General features: G+C 42.6%; 2 protein-coding genes across 4 annotated transcripts; both read left to right on the forward strand.

The window, feature by feature from the left end:
• Nucleotides 1-44: 44 nt before the first annotated feature.
• Nucleotides 45-2,797, forward strand: ANKRD49 (ankyrin repeat domain 49). 2 transcript variants are annotated; one of them, XM_065832455.2, is made up of 3 exons: nt 45-171; nt 714-984; nt 1,842-2,797. In XM_065832455.2, exons 2-3 carry the CDS (start codon nt 727-729, stop codon nt 2,298-2,300), a joined length of 717 nt encoding a protein of 238 aa, XP_065688527.1. In that variant the 5' UTR covers nt 45-171; nt 714-726; the 3' UTR covers nt 2,301-2,797. The 2 variants fall into 2 exon arrangements, with proteins under 2 accessions (XP_065688527.1, XP_065688538.1); XM_065832466.2 differs by lacking the exon at nt 45-171 and adding an exon at nt 257-418.
• Nucleotides 2,798-5,753: 2,956 nt separating this feature from the next.
• C1H11orf97 (chromosome 1 C11orf97 homolog) lies at nt 5,754-14,633 on the forward strand. 2 transcript variants are annotated; one of them, XM_065859361.2, is made up of 4 exons: nt 5,754-6,015; nt 7,026-7,130; nt 10,011-10,193; nt 12,075-14,633. In XM_065859361.2, the coding sequence occupies exons 1-3, from the start codon at nt 5,754-5,756 to the stop codon at nt 10,148-10,150; spliced, it is 507 nt and encodes a 168-aa protein (XP_065715433.1). In that variant the 3' UTR covers nt 10,151-10,193; nt 12,075-14,633. The 2 variants fall into 2 exon arrangements, with proteins under 2 accessions (XP_065715433.1, XP_065715441.1); XM_065859369.2 differs by having other exon boundaries at nt 10,011-10,189.
• The last annotated feature ends 2,181 nt before the right edge of the window (nt 14,634-16,814 follow it).

Here is a 16,814-nt window from a genome sequence, read left to right on the forward strand (position 1 = left end):
CCGCGGGCCCGACGCCGTTGGCTCAGCCGAGCCCGCCTCCCGCTGCCGTCACGTCCGCTGGCGGGCGCGGACCGGAAGGAGTGCTCTGCGGGCGGGGCCGTGCACCCGTCAGTGCGTGGCCCCGCCTCTGGCGTGGCCCCGCCCCTGGAGCGCGGCGGGCGCGCGCGGCAGGTGTGTTCCCGGCAGCGCAGCGGGGCCGGGCCGGGCCGGGCCGGGCCGGGCCACCGGAGTGGCGGCCAGTGCTGGGGCCGGCAGCCTGCAGGGGGCGGGCTGCAGGGGACGGGCTGCCGCTGGCGTCGCTGAGGCCCTCCCGGGGCGGTGCGGCCCCCGCGGACGGTCGCTTCCCGGCCCTCGCTCGGGGCCTGAGGGGAGAGGGAGCATAGGGAGGAGCGCCGGGCGGAGCGGAGCGAGCGCTGCTGTAAAATGTGTTTTCTCCAAATCTTTGTTTATAACAGAACAGCCGCTCGGTCTCGCACTGCGCGTCTGACGGCGATGCCATATCCATGTTGCGATAGTACAGTGGTTGTGCTGCACGGGTATTAACTGGGGAACGTGGCAGAGCCCGGCTTAGTGGAGGAACGTGGGGTTTGTTCTTGAGTTTTGCTGTTCGTGGTGCTACTGGTATCTGCATCATCCGTCAGTTTTCTTGACAATTCGTGCACAGAAGACAGTAAAAGCTCTCATAAATATCATTCTCTATCTGCCGCTTACAGGTGCTAAGTGAAAATGAATAAGGACAAAAAAATCGATGACGAAGATGACGACAGTGACCAGTTTGAAGACTTCCTGGAGAATTTTAACCAACTGGAACTGCTGGAGACACACAGGCATTTGATTCCTGTAGGAACTCAGAGTTGCTGGTCAGGACAGTCTGACGATGATGATGATGAACAAGAAAGAAGTGAGGAATGGTATGAAATGCAAGAAAAAAAAATGGAAAAAAATCCAGAGAAACTGCTGCTCTGGGCAGCTGAAAACAATCGGGTAAGGTATTTATTCTGTTCATATGTATCACTGGAATGAATGATATTTTGTGCAGACATCGACAGTTTCATCAACACCAGACATTCTTTTCCCTCTCTGAACTAGTTTGATTCAGTTTTGCAAAGCAACTGTATGTAAAATGTCTCCCTTTGTAGCCCCCACACTAAAATATCTCTGGATTCACTAGCTTTCTGTGACTGTAGCTCAAAATTTGAGAAACAGCACTCTTCTTAAACTGCTAAATACTGAAAGCATGCCAGGCTTCTTTTTTTTTCCTGGCAAGTAAACCTTTGCACTGGGTGTATGGGGTCTAGTTGAAATTTTATTTTCTCAAAAGCTCCATATGCAGATACTGGGTGACTGTTTTCCTATATTTTTATGGAAAAAAACCAACCATTTTTGTTGTTGGAAGTGATGGACAGACAAGCAAGATTCCTTTTACGCAGCTTATTACACCCTTGTGTACATTTATTTTAATTAGTTGTCTTTCTTACACACACCAGCTCCATCTACCGTTCTGTGGAGGTACTTGTCTTCACAGGGCATGGGGAGAAGGTGTAAGGGAAAGGTATTCCTAAGGCATTGCAAGTAGGTTTCATGTTCTATCTCTTTAAAAAGAAAACAAAACAAACCACCCAAATCAAACACAAACCCATTAAAATAAACAAACAAACAGGAAAAAAAAAACAACACACCACACCCCAGTAACAATAACTGCTTTAATTTTAAAATTTCTTGTTGCACTTAAACCTTTTTGAGACTGATGGTAATTGCTGTTCCGTAAAACTCCAGAACAGTAAAAGCCACATGGCTTGTTTGCAGAGTTTCAGATTAAATTACCTGTTTTCTTTAACTAGCTGAGTACAGTGAGGAAGCTCCTTTCTGAAAAGCTGGCTCCAGTGAACGCTCGCGATGAAGACCAGTACACGCCTCTGCACCGAGCTGCCTACAGCGGGCACCTAGAGGTGGCACACGAGCTGGTCGCCCAAGGGGCCGACGTTCATGCGCAGACGGTGGATGGCTGGACGCCTCTGCACAGCGCCTGCAAGTGGAACAACACCAAAGTGGCTGCGTTCCTGCTTCAGCAGGGCGCGGACATCAACGCCCAGACGAATGGTTTGCTGACACCATTGCATATCGCTGCGGGGAACAAAAACAGCAGAGAAACCCTTGAACTCTTGCTGATGAACCGCTATGTGAAAGCAGACCTGAAAAACAACCTGGATGAAACTGCCCTCGACATTGCTCGGAGGACTGATATATATCACTACCTTTTTGAAATAGTAGAGGACTGCATAAATGCTGTGTCCCCCTAAAAGCTGTGGTTACGCTTGTGAATGTGAGGTTTGCTGCCTCTTCTTTGTGTTCTGCACACTCATCCATGGTGGTCTGTCTCTTTGCAATGAAGTTTTCATGTAAGATATTTTGGTATTCTCAGGCAAAACATCACTTCTTGCAACTCAGCTCAGTGGTCTTGCTCAGACTCTTGCTCAGCGTTACTACTGTTATTGATGGTATTCAGAAAGTCTCAGTAATCTCAGCCAGTCTGTATTTAATTAGTGCGAATTTGGAGGGGCTTTTGTAATTTGTCTACTGTCACAGCGGGAGGGAAAACAAATATTGACTTGATGTGAGAAAATTCTGCCTTGGTTTTGCAGTTTATTACAGCTCACTTGAAAATTATTTTTTGAGAAATGTAACTTTTTCAAAACTGCATGAGAGCTCAGAATGAATGTAACTTATTTGGGTGATACATAACATGTTTAGAGATCCTGGTGTAAGGCTCATTATAAAATAAAATATTCAACCGTAAGTATTTTGTTGTCATTTTTAATTGAAAGCTCAATTATCAGTGCAATTGCCTGTTCATCAATTAAAAGCATTTTTCATAGGATGATAAAACAGTTTCAGTTTATTTTTTTATGGTATTTTTCAAAGAAATTACTTTCTCTAATGATCCTGTTTAGTTTTCCCTTACAAACTAAGCTGAGGAGTAAAGTTTTAATGTCATGGATACAGCATTAGTTAGAACAAGTAAACTTCAACTGTATGAGGATAAACAGCCAACATACTGTTGTGTCAGATTTAGTTACAGCTAATTTAGTTCAGGACACACTCAACAGTGTTTCTCTTCCATCTTTGAATCCCCAATGGGAATTTCTCATTCTAACTCAAATATTAGGACATCAGCAAAGTTTGAGAACTTTGCTGGTATTTTCCCTCAAAATTCCTTAATTTCCAGACCATTTCTTTTCTCATTTTGTACCTTTTTTTTTTTTAATTTGGGATAGCTTGTGATGCTGATCCTGGGCATTCACATCTGAGTTGCATTTCCAAAAGTTCTGACAAATTTGTCTGCCATCATTTAACCAAACTCATGGCGTTGGTGGGGGTGGGTGAGTGGGCTGGTTGGTTTCTTTAGATTTTGAGGCCTTCAGTGTGCACCAGAGTGCAGCTTCTCTCTGCAGTCCTGCCAGCCAGAACCTCACTGGTTTGCAGGTAAGACAGGAACCCTTCATCTGAAGCATTCTTAGCAAGTCCTAGCACTGAGTACTACTTGGTCTACTTAAAAGAAAAATGTTAATTAATGCTATAAATTTTCTCAAGAGATATCTTAATTTGTTGCTTATGTTTGCCAGTTTGGCCCTTCTGCCAACAAGTGAAAAATCGTATGATTTTTCGAATTGGTTAGAGAGTTTAATTTACCTGTGTTACTGTTCCCATCAGCTGTATCAATCTGTATGTCTCAGTCTTTCAACTTTTGGAGAATCAACCTCTCTGGATCATTTACCTACCTCTGAGAGGTCCAGTTATGTACAACCCCTGTCTTTTTTTTTTTCCTTTCCCCCACCTTGGTTCAAGTGTAAGTTTCAGACAAAAATCAATACTAAATGCAAGTATTTAATGAGTGAGCGCTTTTCAGTACCAGTAATATCAAAACAACTACTCTCAGCAGGTAGATCTTTTTGATCAGGTGGTTTAATACTGGTAGAACTTCAGCAATGCTGTCAGCCCAGCACATGATCTATATTGCATGGGAATCAGTACACTAAGGATTTTCCCATGGTAATGGCATGCTGCATGATTTTGAGTTTCAGCTTTCCCGTCTATAACTTTAGAGTGGAGGAACTTGCTTCTATATGTTAACCAAACTGAAGTGAAAATTGAAGATAAGACCTGAAGTATTGTCAATCAGCATGAGAGTTGTAACAAAACTCTTTGTTGTCCTGTGCAGATGCCTTCCTGAGTGATCCCAGACTCCTTCCAGACACCACTAACAGAGCTGAAGCACATTTCTAACAGCAGCAGCGCTGGGGTATGTTGGCCCACATTTGGTTCTCTGATCAAGCATCTCTAGAGAGCATCTCTCTCACCTGCCTTTGTAGAAGCCCTGTTCAGCACATCTGTTAGAAAACATAACTATGAATGGTACAAGATGATTTTTAATGCTTATTGGCAGTCTGTTAATAGGACATTTCTGGAAGATGAATATGCCTTGAAACTCATCAAGGAAAAATAAAGAAATGGATTACATCATGCATTTGTGTAACTAGAATTGGTTTGTGCCTTTTAAGTTTTCACTACTGTTTGCAAAGTCTCAATTCCAAGGAAGCTACTGCGGGACAAACCTTCTTGCCAGGCAAACGGGACAGCTTCCCCTGTGCGCGCCAGCTGTGCTATCCATTGACTAATTAACTGCCAGCTGCTCTTCTTTCTCAAAACTTCAACAGTGGCAAAACAAGGCGAGTCAAGTCCACTTCAGTCCAATAAACAGTGTAAGGAGCCATTGAAGGAGGAATGTTGTTTTTACAAAATTGGGGACCTGGCGCCTGACCCCAGCGGGAGGGAAAAGACTGAGAGACATCAGACTATGAATCCTTAATGTAAAACAAAGTCTCTTCAGACCAATCTTGGTTACTGCATTTAAAAAGTTAAGCTAGGGGGAAGGGAAACCAAAGAGCCAGGAATCCGTATTTTAAATAAATCAGTAAAGGGAGGAGATTGTTAGAATTAGATGAATGAGACAGGCAAACTAAGGCAGGTGTTGGGTAGTCTGTAAACCCTTAAATACTCCACTAATTGGGAATAGGGGAAGAAATTTGCGGCCCAGATTTAGGATGGATATAAGCAGGGGCTTTTTGCCCTATTCTGTGTGCCTACTATTAGGCAGCACACCTGGTCTTGCAAAACCATTAATAAAATATGCTTTGCTGAGAGATCCTGCCTGGGCCTATTATATTGGAAAGGTAATTGTTTCCTACAAACAGTATCTCAAGATGCCTCATTTTATGAAAAGCATTATTAAAATCAAGATAGTATTTTTAAGTATTAGCAGATTTACATCATCCATCCAGTGAAACTGGATTCATCTCTATTTCCATCAGTCGCCATTGCCTCAGATGAGGACAGTGGCAACACCCCACAGGGTACAAGACATTCATGCCTGCCTGCTGCCGAGTGTGGTGACACTGAGGGACAAAAAGGAGGAGCCGCTGATACCCGAGAGCAGAGCCGTTAACGACAACTGGGACTGGCACCCACCCTGCGTCCCAGCTGGGCACGAGGTGGGCACGGCCCGCAGTCCCCTGGGGATGGGGACTGCCCGCACCCCGCCTCGGAGGTGCTCCCTCTGTTAAACCCCGGGCTGTGGAAGGGGGAAAAGGCCCCAACTGTGACGTGCAATGGCGACCCCGGGCTGTTCGGGGGCACACGGCAGCAGGTGGCTCCGTCCCACGGCACTCGCGCGCCCGCCGAGGCGCAGCCCTAACATGGCGGAGGGCGGGCAGGGCACTCCCACCCCGCTCTGCCCCGCGGGGGCTCCGGGCCCCGCCGCTGCGCTCCCTGCTGCCGGCGGGGCAGGGCCGGACCGCCTGCGCCCGCCCCCGCTGCTGGGGCAACCGGCCCGCCCGGCTCCTACCTGCGCGGGCGCGGTGGCGGCCATGAGGGCGGCGAACGAGGAGCTGCTGGCGGTGGCGGTCGAGGAGTCGGGCAGCGGCGTGCGCGGCGAGGCGGCGGCCGGCGGGCAGCCCTGTGAGCGCCGCGATCCTCCGGCCCGGCGGCGGGGCCGCCTCACCGCCCCTTGGGGCCGCCGTTACCCGTCCCCACCCCGGCCCCGCCGGCGTGTCCCCTCGGGGCGGCCGGGCCTTTCCCCCGCTGGTCCCCGCGGGCACCGCGCCTGGGACCCCTGATCGCCCACAGCCCCCCGCATCTCACCAAAACGGTGCCCTATCAGAGGGGGACTCCCCTGCCCCATGAGATGCCCTAATCCTTCTTCACCTCCTTGGAGATCTTCAGCGAGCACGTCTCCTTGGAGATCTCATCATGCCTTAGATTGTTCGCCCTGGGGAGACACAGCAGCCATGTCTCGCCAGTGCCCGGGGTAGCCTTGGCTCCCTCCTCAGCACAGCACACCAGCACTCCCCTCCGAGACCTGCCCACCCCGCTCCTGCCCTTGGGAATGGCGCCATGCTGGACAGCAAGGCCTGGCTGAACCCTGCCACCTATTTGTAAATTATTTGCTTTCAACAGTGTTAAAAACAGAAGCAGAGCAGCATAACAGTCTTATGAGGAGCAGCTGAGAGAACTGCGGCTGTTCAGCCTGGAGAAAAGGAGGCTGAGGGGAGACTTTATCACTGCCTACAACTACCTGAAAGGAGGTTGTAGCATGGAGGGTGTTGGTCTCTTCCCTCAAGTAGCAAGTGATAGGACAAGAGGAAACAGCCTCAAGTTGCATCAGAGGAGGTTTAGATTGGATATCAGGAAAAAATTATTCACAGAAGGGGTTGTCAGGCATTGGAACAGGTCTGCCTAGGGAAGTGGTGCATTCACCATCCCTGGAGGTGTTTAAAAGGCATTTAGACGAGGTTTTTAGGGGCATGGTTTAGTGTTAGGTTAATGGTTGGACTTGATGATATTGAGGGTCTCTTCCAACTGAAATGATTCTGTGATTCTATTCTAAAGTGACATTACAATTGGCAAAGCATGTTAGCATTCCGGGGGTTTAAAATAACTGGTTCTTTTGTAATATGTTTTACTAACAGGGAAGAAACTTGCATATGTTGAGCCATCTAGGAGGGTCAAAGAAATACTAGAAGAAGAGCTTTGTTTTTGGAAAGAAGCATGCCAAGTTAAACACCCAGCTGCAGGTAATCCTCCTTATCAGCAAATAGCAAGCATTTTTCAGGGTGAATAAAATGTACATTGTTCTGAGGAACTGTGGCAAAGTTATTATTTACGAAAAAACATCCCAGAATATTTAGAAGCATCCATGGGGAACATTTAGAAATGGAAGAATTGCTTATAGTCTCTATTACTTCTTTGGTTTTAGTCTGAAATTACAGGACCATAGACAACATGGATAATTCTATATGATCTATCAGTTTAGTAAAATGTAAACAAACGCCAGGCAGTAGGGAGGTTTTGTTAACTTTTTCTTTGAAAGAAGTGCTGTAATTATTAGAATACTTTGTCCCCTTCTGCTGTTCATAACTGAAGTTGGCGTTGACAAGAGCAAGTTGAGGTGAGAATGAGAAGGGTAAATAAAGGACAGGAAAACAGTGAAAACAATTAGAAGATCAGTCTGTTTACGCAGTGTAAAGGTTATGGAGAGACTTGATTACAGTAGGCAAATGACATTGCAAATGGATGTCTAAGAGGGAACAAGGTGGGGTCGGTCTAGCTAAACTATTGGAAGTTCTGAGAACTGGAGGTAAAAATGAGGTAAGATCAAAGTAGAAATAATTAGTGGTTTTTAAGAAGAAAAGAACTTTATGTTGGGACAATGTAACAAAAAACACTTAGATACACCCTTTTTAATGCACACTTTAAATATTTTGTATTTAAACTGGTAGCCTTGGCCGAGGCTCATTTGCTAGTCTTTGTGCAAGGAGCCTGAGGCCATGTGATTCATGTAAGACAAAACTTACATCATGCTGGTGGTCGCTTGCAGCCATAAGATCTATTAATCTAATTGTAGAAAATCAGTTTTGAGAAGTTTGTAATGTTTAAGGATAGGTCATCTTATCTGGTTGACTACAAGGTCTTACTACCTTTATCAGCCAAGCTATTGTATCTTATTAGGTACATCTCTCTATAGTTCACTGAGTAACGCTGGTTATTCCACAGCTTCTCTCATTAGTTTGTTCTAGTGGTTGGTGTATTGAAAAACAAAACAAAAGCCTGATTAATAATTTGGATTTTCATGATTCAGCCTTTCTTGGATATATAACGGTGCCTTTTTTGGTATCCAGGATTTTCTCCCAGAGGAGGTTTATTAATATATATTTGGGTTTGCCTCTTTAGGTACTCTCACCATTGTTTTGCTTCCTCTTTTAAATTGTGAATACTAAATCTGATCATGATATTTCAGTATTTGTATCACTAGTGGCCTATGGAGCGGGAATAATTTACTTATTCTAGAGCTACATTAGAATATGAATTAGAGTTAACATTAGGACTAGGACCTTGAGCTGTTTTTTGTCTGTTACTCCTAAATTAATTTTGCTTTTGTTCCACAATACACAGGTCCTCTTCTGTAACCCCACATTCCCTTCCATAGGGTATAGCTGTTCCTTAGTTATATGAAGCTGCATTATGTTGGAATAAGTGCACTACTACACCTCCTAGTCATTACATGCTCCACAAATGTAATAAGGGCATTTTTGCCTTTGTTTCCAAATTTAGAAAATTTTGAAAGAAGTCTTTATGTTTTCTCTTATGTAGCATTGAGACCCAGGGCTAATGTCACTGAAAATTAATGTAAAACAGTTGGATTCACAGCCAAAAATGTACCTAAGCTAGGTGATGTAGTCAATATCCTGTAAAGACCATTTGAACCTGCAACTCCATTACTGTGATTAGGCTCCTTAGGCAATTACGGCACACACTTGCAAATTAACTATTATGTTAGCTCTGTTTACAGTAAGTGGAGAGAAAAGGGCACTTTGAAAACATAATTCTTCTTACTTTTCCTAGGTACTGGCTCTGTAAGTGCCTGTTCTTTTCCCATTGACTGTAATGGGGTTCTGGACAAGTAGCAGAATTGCAGATGTTAACATCAGTCTGCTCAATCTGCTCATGCATTTAGTGTTACTAAGAGCTGAACCCAACTGTATTTCACAGTGTTCATTTGCCAATAGATCAAAATTGTCTAGAATGTTTCAGTTTCTTATATGAATGGATGTTGCTATATAGGTTCTCCTGATTTCTGGGGAGTCCTCCAGTGAAATGTATGTTACAAAGGCTTAAAGTACTAAAGGTAATATAGAAACACTATAAAAAAATTAATTACAAGAATGTGTAATATGAATGTATAACAAACTCAATGGATAAATCTTATGTATACCTTAATATGTTATATGCATAGCATAACAATGCTATGTATAATAAGGTCAAACAGGTGTTGGTGTAGAGATTATTCAGCAAGTACCTAGTTCCTTTTTAATCTTCATATGTCTGGAGAATTAAAGATGCTCCTTAAGTGGCCTGGGTCCTGATAAACAATTGTCAGGTTGGATGGTTACTGATTTACACAGTTTAGATGATTAGTAAGCTTATTGTTTTACATAAATTGGATGGTTAGTGAATTATAACCTTTCCACAAAATAAATTAGCTTTTTTGTTTTGGTGGTGTTGGTTTGGGGTTTTTGGGGGAGGATGTTGTTCTGCTATTTTTTATGAGGGCATTTGACATTCCAGTATGACCAATACCTCATGCTGGATGCATCAATGGAATTACTGCAGTTTCTTATACGTAAAAGATCAGGGGCCTCCTTCTTCAGTTAACAGCCTGGCAGTCCTAAGCTGTTCTACAGATGATAGAGGGCATTATATACCTTTAGCAATCTGAATTGCTCTCTGAAATGTCAGTCTCCTTTCATTACCTACAGAGGAAGATCGTGATGCTCTATTTAACTACTTCTAATTATTGTATAGACCAAAAGGACTGTCTTCTTAAACTTACATTAATTCTAGAACAAGTTGAAGTAGTCAGTTATAACGGTATTATTTTGACAAATTCTTAACAGTGGCTCTGGAAGGAATTTGGAGTGCGAAAAAGAATTTCTCCCTCAGAAACCTGAAACCAGTGTCACAGAACAAGAACAGTTTACTTTTACAGCCTCAGTTCTACTCAAGGCATGGAGGAATGAAAAGTAAGAGTCAATAATAAGAAACCGTCACCATAACACCTCATCATAAAATTGCAGTGGGTAATATTATTTTATAATTCATAGATATCTCATAGATCTGCTTTTTTCAATGTTATTTTTCATCAGATTACCTATATAGTCTTTCTCACCTCTTCACATCTTTTTGCAGAGCTAACCCACCTCTTCCTTTAAGTAGCCAACAGACTTGAAATAGTTCCATAAGGAACTTGTTTAGGTCTGCTATGTTGAGTGACCTTATTTCATATGCTGAAACCTTTTCTAACCGTGGAATAATCACTTGTTGCCTACTGATGACTGGCGAGTGTTGGTTTTCTATGCATCATGAACCTTACTTGCCTTTCTTAACATCCAACCTTAACCAATTCAAATGGTTGGAAAAGCCCTCAGTCCAACACACCTCCTAAAAAACACTTGATCTAAGTACCATTTCAGGCATTTTAGCATTTGCCTGCAATGGTCAGCTGGTGCTCTGGGCATGTATTTCTTTACAGTCAGTAGAGTGTGGCTTTTATGGAGCAGATCAGTTCCTTATGAGCTGGTAGAGTTTAGTGTAGTCTTCTCCGTGTGCCCACTTTCTGTTTTTCAGTCAAATGTATTAACTTTGTAGTGGAAGGTGAGAGCTTTGAACCCTGAGGAAACACCAAGTCCATTAGCTTTGTAAGAGGAATATTGTTAGTGCCATGAGCTTGCAGAGTATGTGAACTCACCATATTTTGCTATTAAACAAAGCTGCTTCTTATATTATTGGGGGTGAGTGGTTTAAAAATACAACTGGCTGCTTGACTAACACCTTCCTTCCTCTCTTGATCTTGTGAGCTCTGGAGATAGTGGGATCTTAGTTACAACAGCAACATGAATTAAGTTATTGCTGGTGTAAGAAGCATTTAACCAGTGCAGTCCTCTGCCATGGCTGCCTTTACTCTAGAAGTAGTGCTTGTAGGAATATTTTGATTATACGAGGCCTAGTCTATACTATGTATTAACTGAAGTCACTTCTGGTAATAAACCAAGAAAATTCTAGCTACACCATAGAAAATACAACCAAAGATTGCCTCAGGGTTTGTGGATGTTGACTGAACTCAGATACCTGAGGCTTCTAGTGAAGTCACACCGAGTTCTCAAAGATCCTGATCTACTCCATTTCATGTTAAGATCTGTCAGAGAAGTACAGCCTTAAAACAAAGCAGTTTCTTCAAATTGATTTAGGTGCTGAAATTTATGGGATCTGTTGGTTTTCTTGGGAACTGTGATACTGTGATACTGTGAACTTAGATGTATCTTTATTCCCAAGTGCTGCTGCTAGAGAGAAGTGGTGCTCTCCTCACTAGCTATACTGCTTGGTTTGCAGCAGGATAGGCAGGTGACATGAGAGAAGGGCTGACAGAGAAGAAACAATACAAGAGAAACACTGGAAGCAATCTGACTTTGGCTCCTGTACTCACCAGACCATTTCCATTCACACCCCTTCTTCTGTGTAAGGATCTGGGAAAGAAATGAAGCGGTAATAGTTGGGAGATAGAGTAGATACAGGCTGTGGAAATGGACTAAAAAGAAGACCCTCCTGTGTTTAGTGCCAGAAGAAAAGGCACCACTGAAGGGAAAAGGAAGAAGCACAGACAAGAGGAATGAAAGAGGAGATGTAGGACAGAAGGTTGGGAATTCCTCAAGGGAACTGGAGAAAGGAGAACACAGTTCAGCAACACAGGGGTACAAACCAAAAGGAATGAAGGAAAAAATATGTAGGAGAAATAAGCAGAGGAGACAGAAATAATGTGTAGCCGTGTTGCTTAATTTACTGAAGTTAATGCGTTTATTATTGCTCCTCCCATTCATTACCTTTCCCTAAAAGTGACTGGTGGTTTTGGGGGCTCACTGTGTAGTGTCTCATCCACCCTTACTGTGGGTCTTGTTTTTTTCCAGATTGCTGAACTTTTGTGCTTTGAAGACCCGAGCCTGTTTTGATGCTTCAAATCAAACATCAAAATGACTGTCTGCCTTTGGAAATGTAGATCAGTATTTCTAAGGTTTTGAAGAAGGTTGTGCTTGAATAGGGAACTATTTCCTCTTTGTCGTTATTCTATTCATATCCTTGTACTGCTTTTTTGTCAGATGTTGTAGTAGCCAAATCGGATCCATATTTCAGCCAGTGCTGAAGACATCACAATCCAAAGATTACAAAATGTTCTTCTGACAAAAATGTGCTACTGTGAAACTTGACATTGTCTTAGGCTTCTCTGTTCCAAAGTCATTCTAAGTTCAGCAAAAGATTGTCATGTACATACCTTAAAATACCTTAGGCCTAGTCCATTCATTAAACTGAGCAGTTCATAAGCCAAGAGTTTGTGATTCAGTATCTAGCTTGATGTAATAAAAGTTTAACCTAAATAAGCCTGGGATGTCTCTGTCTGTATAAGAGTTATCATAGCGTCAAAGAACCACAGAGACACCATGAAACCTGAAATAACCTGTCACTTTATTCTCACTCTTAACCATTATTACAGGGAGGTAATACCAAATGATCATTAGTTAGGTTTGTATCACCACACCACTTAGGAAACAAATGTGGATCCTTCTAGGTACTGTATAAACCAGCTTTGGACGGTCTTGGATGATTGGAGGAGGTACCAGAAAAGGGAGTGACATTTGCCATTACAGAACAGTGTCCGCTTTGGTAGCAGAGGAGAGGCTGGAAGTTCTCTCTAGCAAAATGTCTGAGCTGGCGGAGCCTGAGCCTTATGGGAGGAAGTGAAGAGCAATAGTTGGAGAGTCCCAGCTCAGGGAGGTGGAAGTGCCTCTTTGCTGTCCCAAAGTGCGGTCTGGGGAGGTTTGTTGTGGGGCTGAAAGCTGGGACAATGTGACGATCGTGCTGAGTCTTGTCTGGACCTTGGACTGCTACCCCATGCTGCTCTTCCGTGCGGACACCAACAGTACTTCCAGGGGAGACATGGGGTATATCAAGCATAACTATGTTGCTGTAGGGTGAGGCAAAGGCTTAGGTTCCCAGGTGGTTTCTCCTCAGTCCTACTGGTGAGAAGGTAGGGCTTGAGGAATGGATGGATCCTGTAGGTCAACTCTTATTTGCACAGCTGGCACAGGAAATGGGGAACTGACTTTTATGACTCTGATGTGTCCTCTCTTTGAGGACAAAGAACTGCTGGGAAGAGATGAGATTCACCTCAAAAAGTGGGGCAAAAGCTGTGTTTGTGCCATGTCTAGAAGGATCCATGTTTGTTTCAGAAGTGCTGTGGTAATGCAAGAAATACAGAGTTGTGATCTTTGCCTGGCTGGCCTGAGGAGCAGAACTGTAAGTAGGAGTGACAGGAGGGAGATGACAACCCATGATCAGGTGAGGAAGTAGTGGACCAGGCATTTCTGTCATCGTGTTTAACACTCTAACTTAATGATCAGTCTTTGCCATATTTCTAGAATAATTGTAGCACATTCTTTTCCAACTTAATAACACTTAGTGCTTATCCTACAGTTTTCATTGCTAGAATTCTTCCCAAACATCCCTCCAGCACATCTGTGAGATGAACAAATGTTACTTTTTTTTAAGGAGGGAATTGTATTGTGAAAAAACTTACCTAGGACTGATGGATAATTTAAAATCAGAGTTGAAGAGTTCCTTATTCCCAGTGCTAACTCAGCCTGGTAATTCGCATCTTTTCTAAGGTGCGATCTGAAGAGGTGGAGATGTGATTTGCTTCTGGGCCTCTCAGATCCTAAGGAAGTATTTAAACCACACTGAATATTGTTAAAAAAGGAACAGTCTCAGTAACAACTTCGCAAAGCTAGACTTTGTTTCCCTTTGCTTTTCTCGATTATCTGTGAATGAAATGGGATGTTCGGTTTTTGATTGTCTAGAACTCTTCTCTGACACCGTCAGTTTGGTTTTATTTTTATATCAGTGAGAAGGGAAAAAAAAATAAACCCACAACACCTTAGCTGGCTCCAAGCCAACGCTTTTCAGCTTTTCCATTTGGCTTCTAAAAGAAAAAGTAATTATTGGCACTGAAAACTGCACCTGAGGCACTGGAGGAGTAGCTGCTTTTGAAAACATTATTCTCACTTTTAAAATGCAAATTTGATCATGAACCACACAATAATGTCTGAAAAAACACTGGGTTTTCAGATAGAGACTTTGGTTAAGCTTGTTGCATCTCGCTTCTGCTCCTTGCTTTATTTTTATTCTACTCTTCCTCTGTTTTCTCATCCGTAGTAGTTTTTTCATGATCTTGTTTTAAAATCTTCCAAATGAAAATATTTTCTGAGTCTGTCCTGGATTGCTTCACTAGCTCAGTTTTGCTGCAACAAAGGCAGATTTGTGAATCTCATTTGTGCCTTTGCTCCTCTTTCTTGTTGAGCAACCTTGCACAACAGAGAAATGTCTTTTAGATCTTTTCTACTGAATATTTAATTTCAGTTACGAGGCTTGGGTAATTCTTAGTTAGTCTGAAATACTCATGTTCATGACCTTTTTATGTGTCTCATCTTTCATTTGAATAAAACTAAGCAATTTGTTTAAATATGATAACATTGCATAGTATTATAGTAATGGTATTAATATTACTATGTTTATAGTATATTTACAATATTTTATTAAATGGGGTTTCAGGTTATTTAAATTAATTGTGCTCAAATTTTAACATAGCAGTCTTTTACTAACTGTTCAGCTACCCTTTTCTCTTAGTTTTTTAATGTTATTTCATTTCCAAACTAAATAGTGCTGTTTTGAAAGAGAAGTGTTATCATTGCTTCCATGTATTAATAATAGTGATCAAACACTGATGTCTTTCAAAGTCTACATCTACATTATCAAGCAATGAAGCACAACAGGAGGGTGACAAGTGATTAAAGCAACTGGTGTTGAGAGCCCCATCACTAGACTACATGTGGTTTAGAAGATTTACTTCAAACTAGAGCTAGTCTTATCTCCTGGACTGAAACATCACCTCGATGCTTGGAGTTCAAAGATGTTTGAAGACAAGCTCTATCACAAACCCTTGCCCTCTGGCCTGGGGGATGCTCATGGAGTAAAAAATGAAAGCATCATATGCAGTCCAGAGCTCCAAAAACCAAGGAAGACTGAAATCCATAATAACTGCCAACAAATATCCACAGAGAGCCAAATTCAGACTCGCTGGTACACACACGCTTGTCAAAGTATCCAGGGATCGTGTGGTTTTGGTAGCAAAATTTTTGCCTCTGATTTTGGCTCTGGTTTACACTAGTGAACAACAAACATGAGCTGCAATGGAAGGTTGAAGAGTGTTCTGTGACAGGATCCTCCAACCATAGTGTCACAACACCTTTGCTCATGCCTGTGCCTTGACCTGGAAACATCAACTTTATGTAGTTTTAATCCAGCCCAGCTCACATTCACAAGCAGAACTGTAGCCAGGCAGGATATTTTAATATTGCATTTGCCGTATGTGCAATAACATGGGCTTGTCTGTCGAGAAGCCGTTCATCCAGCACAGCAGGCATCAAATTTCAATTGGTTCTTTTGTCTCTCATCGTATTTCAGAATTTTAAACTTCCAAGCAGAAACATCTTAATCCTGAATATGAAACACTAGCTAATCAAATTACAGGCATTTAAACTTTTTGCTAAAATACAGTATGCAATTTATACAGAACAGAACTTTTATAACTGTTTTTCATACAGCATTTAGGTTCTTACTTAGCAAAAACTTGCATTAAAACCACGGAGACTATTTATGAAGAAGAGATTTCAAAGTCATTCTAGTGTCATCTTGGTGGCAGACAGCAGCCTGCTGCTCTTTGAAGCTGCTCACATTTTCTTAGGATAAAAAACTCTACAGGGCTTCCCTGATTGACAAAATATCTGGCTTGATAGCTGAAAATACAGCCACATCTTGCAGCACCTTTAAAACTGTGTTTGCAAGACAAATAACTTCAAAGACTTTTCTAGGCTTAAATTCTTCTCAAGTGTGACAAAACAGAGTGAGTCAGAGTAGAAGAGGAAGCCAGCTGGGAAGCTCTAGGCAAAAATATTTACTGCTGTTAGAAAAGTCAAACATTTAACCCTCAAATAAGCAAAATATTTTCCATTTTGCAACAGCTTCATTACTAATGGCCAGCATTTTGGTTTAAATTCCTGACTATCAGCAACAGCAGAGCTTACTCTGGTTTCCACAGAGCAGCTAAACCACAGTTCCCCAGGTTGTGTATACAGTGCTAAGAAATCGGTGTGGTCCTGAGTACGTGAAGCTTTCTGCTGGGATGGTTTACACCCAAAGCAGGCAAAACCGGGTGTGTTTCCTCTGGTAATGCTACTCAACCTTCATTATGTTGTGCATAATGTGACATCTGTGGAGTTTTTCCCAAGTCAGAGTGAACAAAACTGTTTGACAAAACCCTACCAGCGCCCAGTAGCTGATCACGATCATGCCACTGACATGCTGCCATGGTGATGTTTCTTCTCATGAAAAGAAATGAGACATGACAAAAGGGAGATAAATCCCTCGTGTACACACAGGTCTGAGGACACCTGACTTCCAATCCTGGTCCTGACAGTGAGGCCGTTCCCTGTGTCTCTCACACTACAGCAACACACCACATCTTGCTTGTAAGTTTACTACACCAAAATTTCTAGGAGGCTGCTGGACTGTTAGTTGAATACACACCTATTGTTACT

The sequence above is a fragment of the Patagioenas fasciata genome, chromosome 1 (genome assembly GCF_037038585.1).
Source record: "Patagioenas fasciata isolate bPatFas1 chromosome 1, bPatFas1.hap1, whole genome shotgun sequence".
NCBI lineage: Eukaryota > Metazoa > Chordata > Aves > Columbiformes > Columbidae > Patagioenas > Patagioenas fasciata.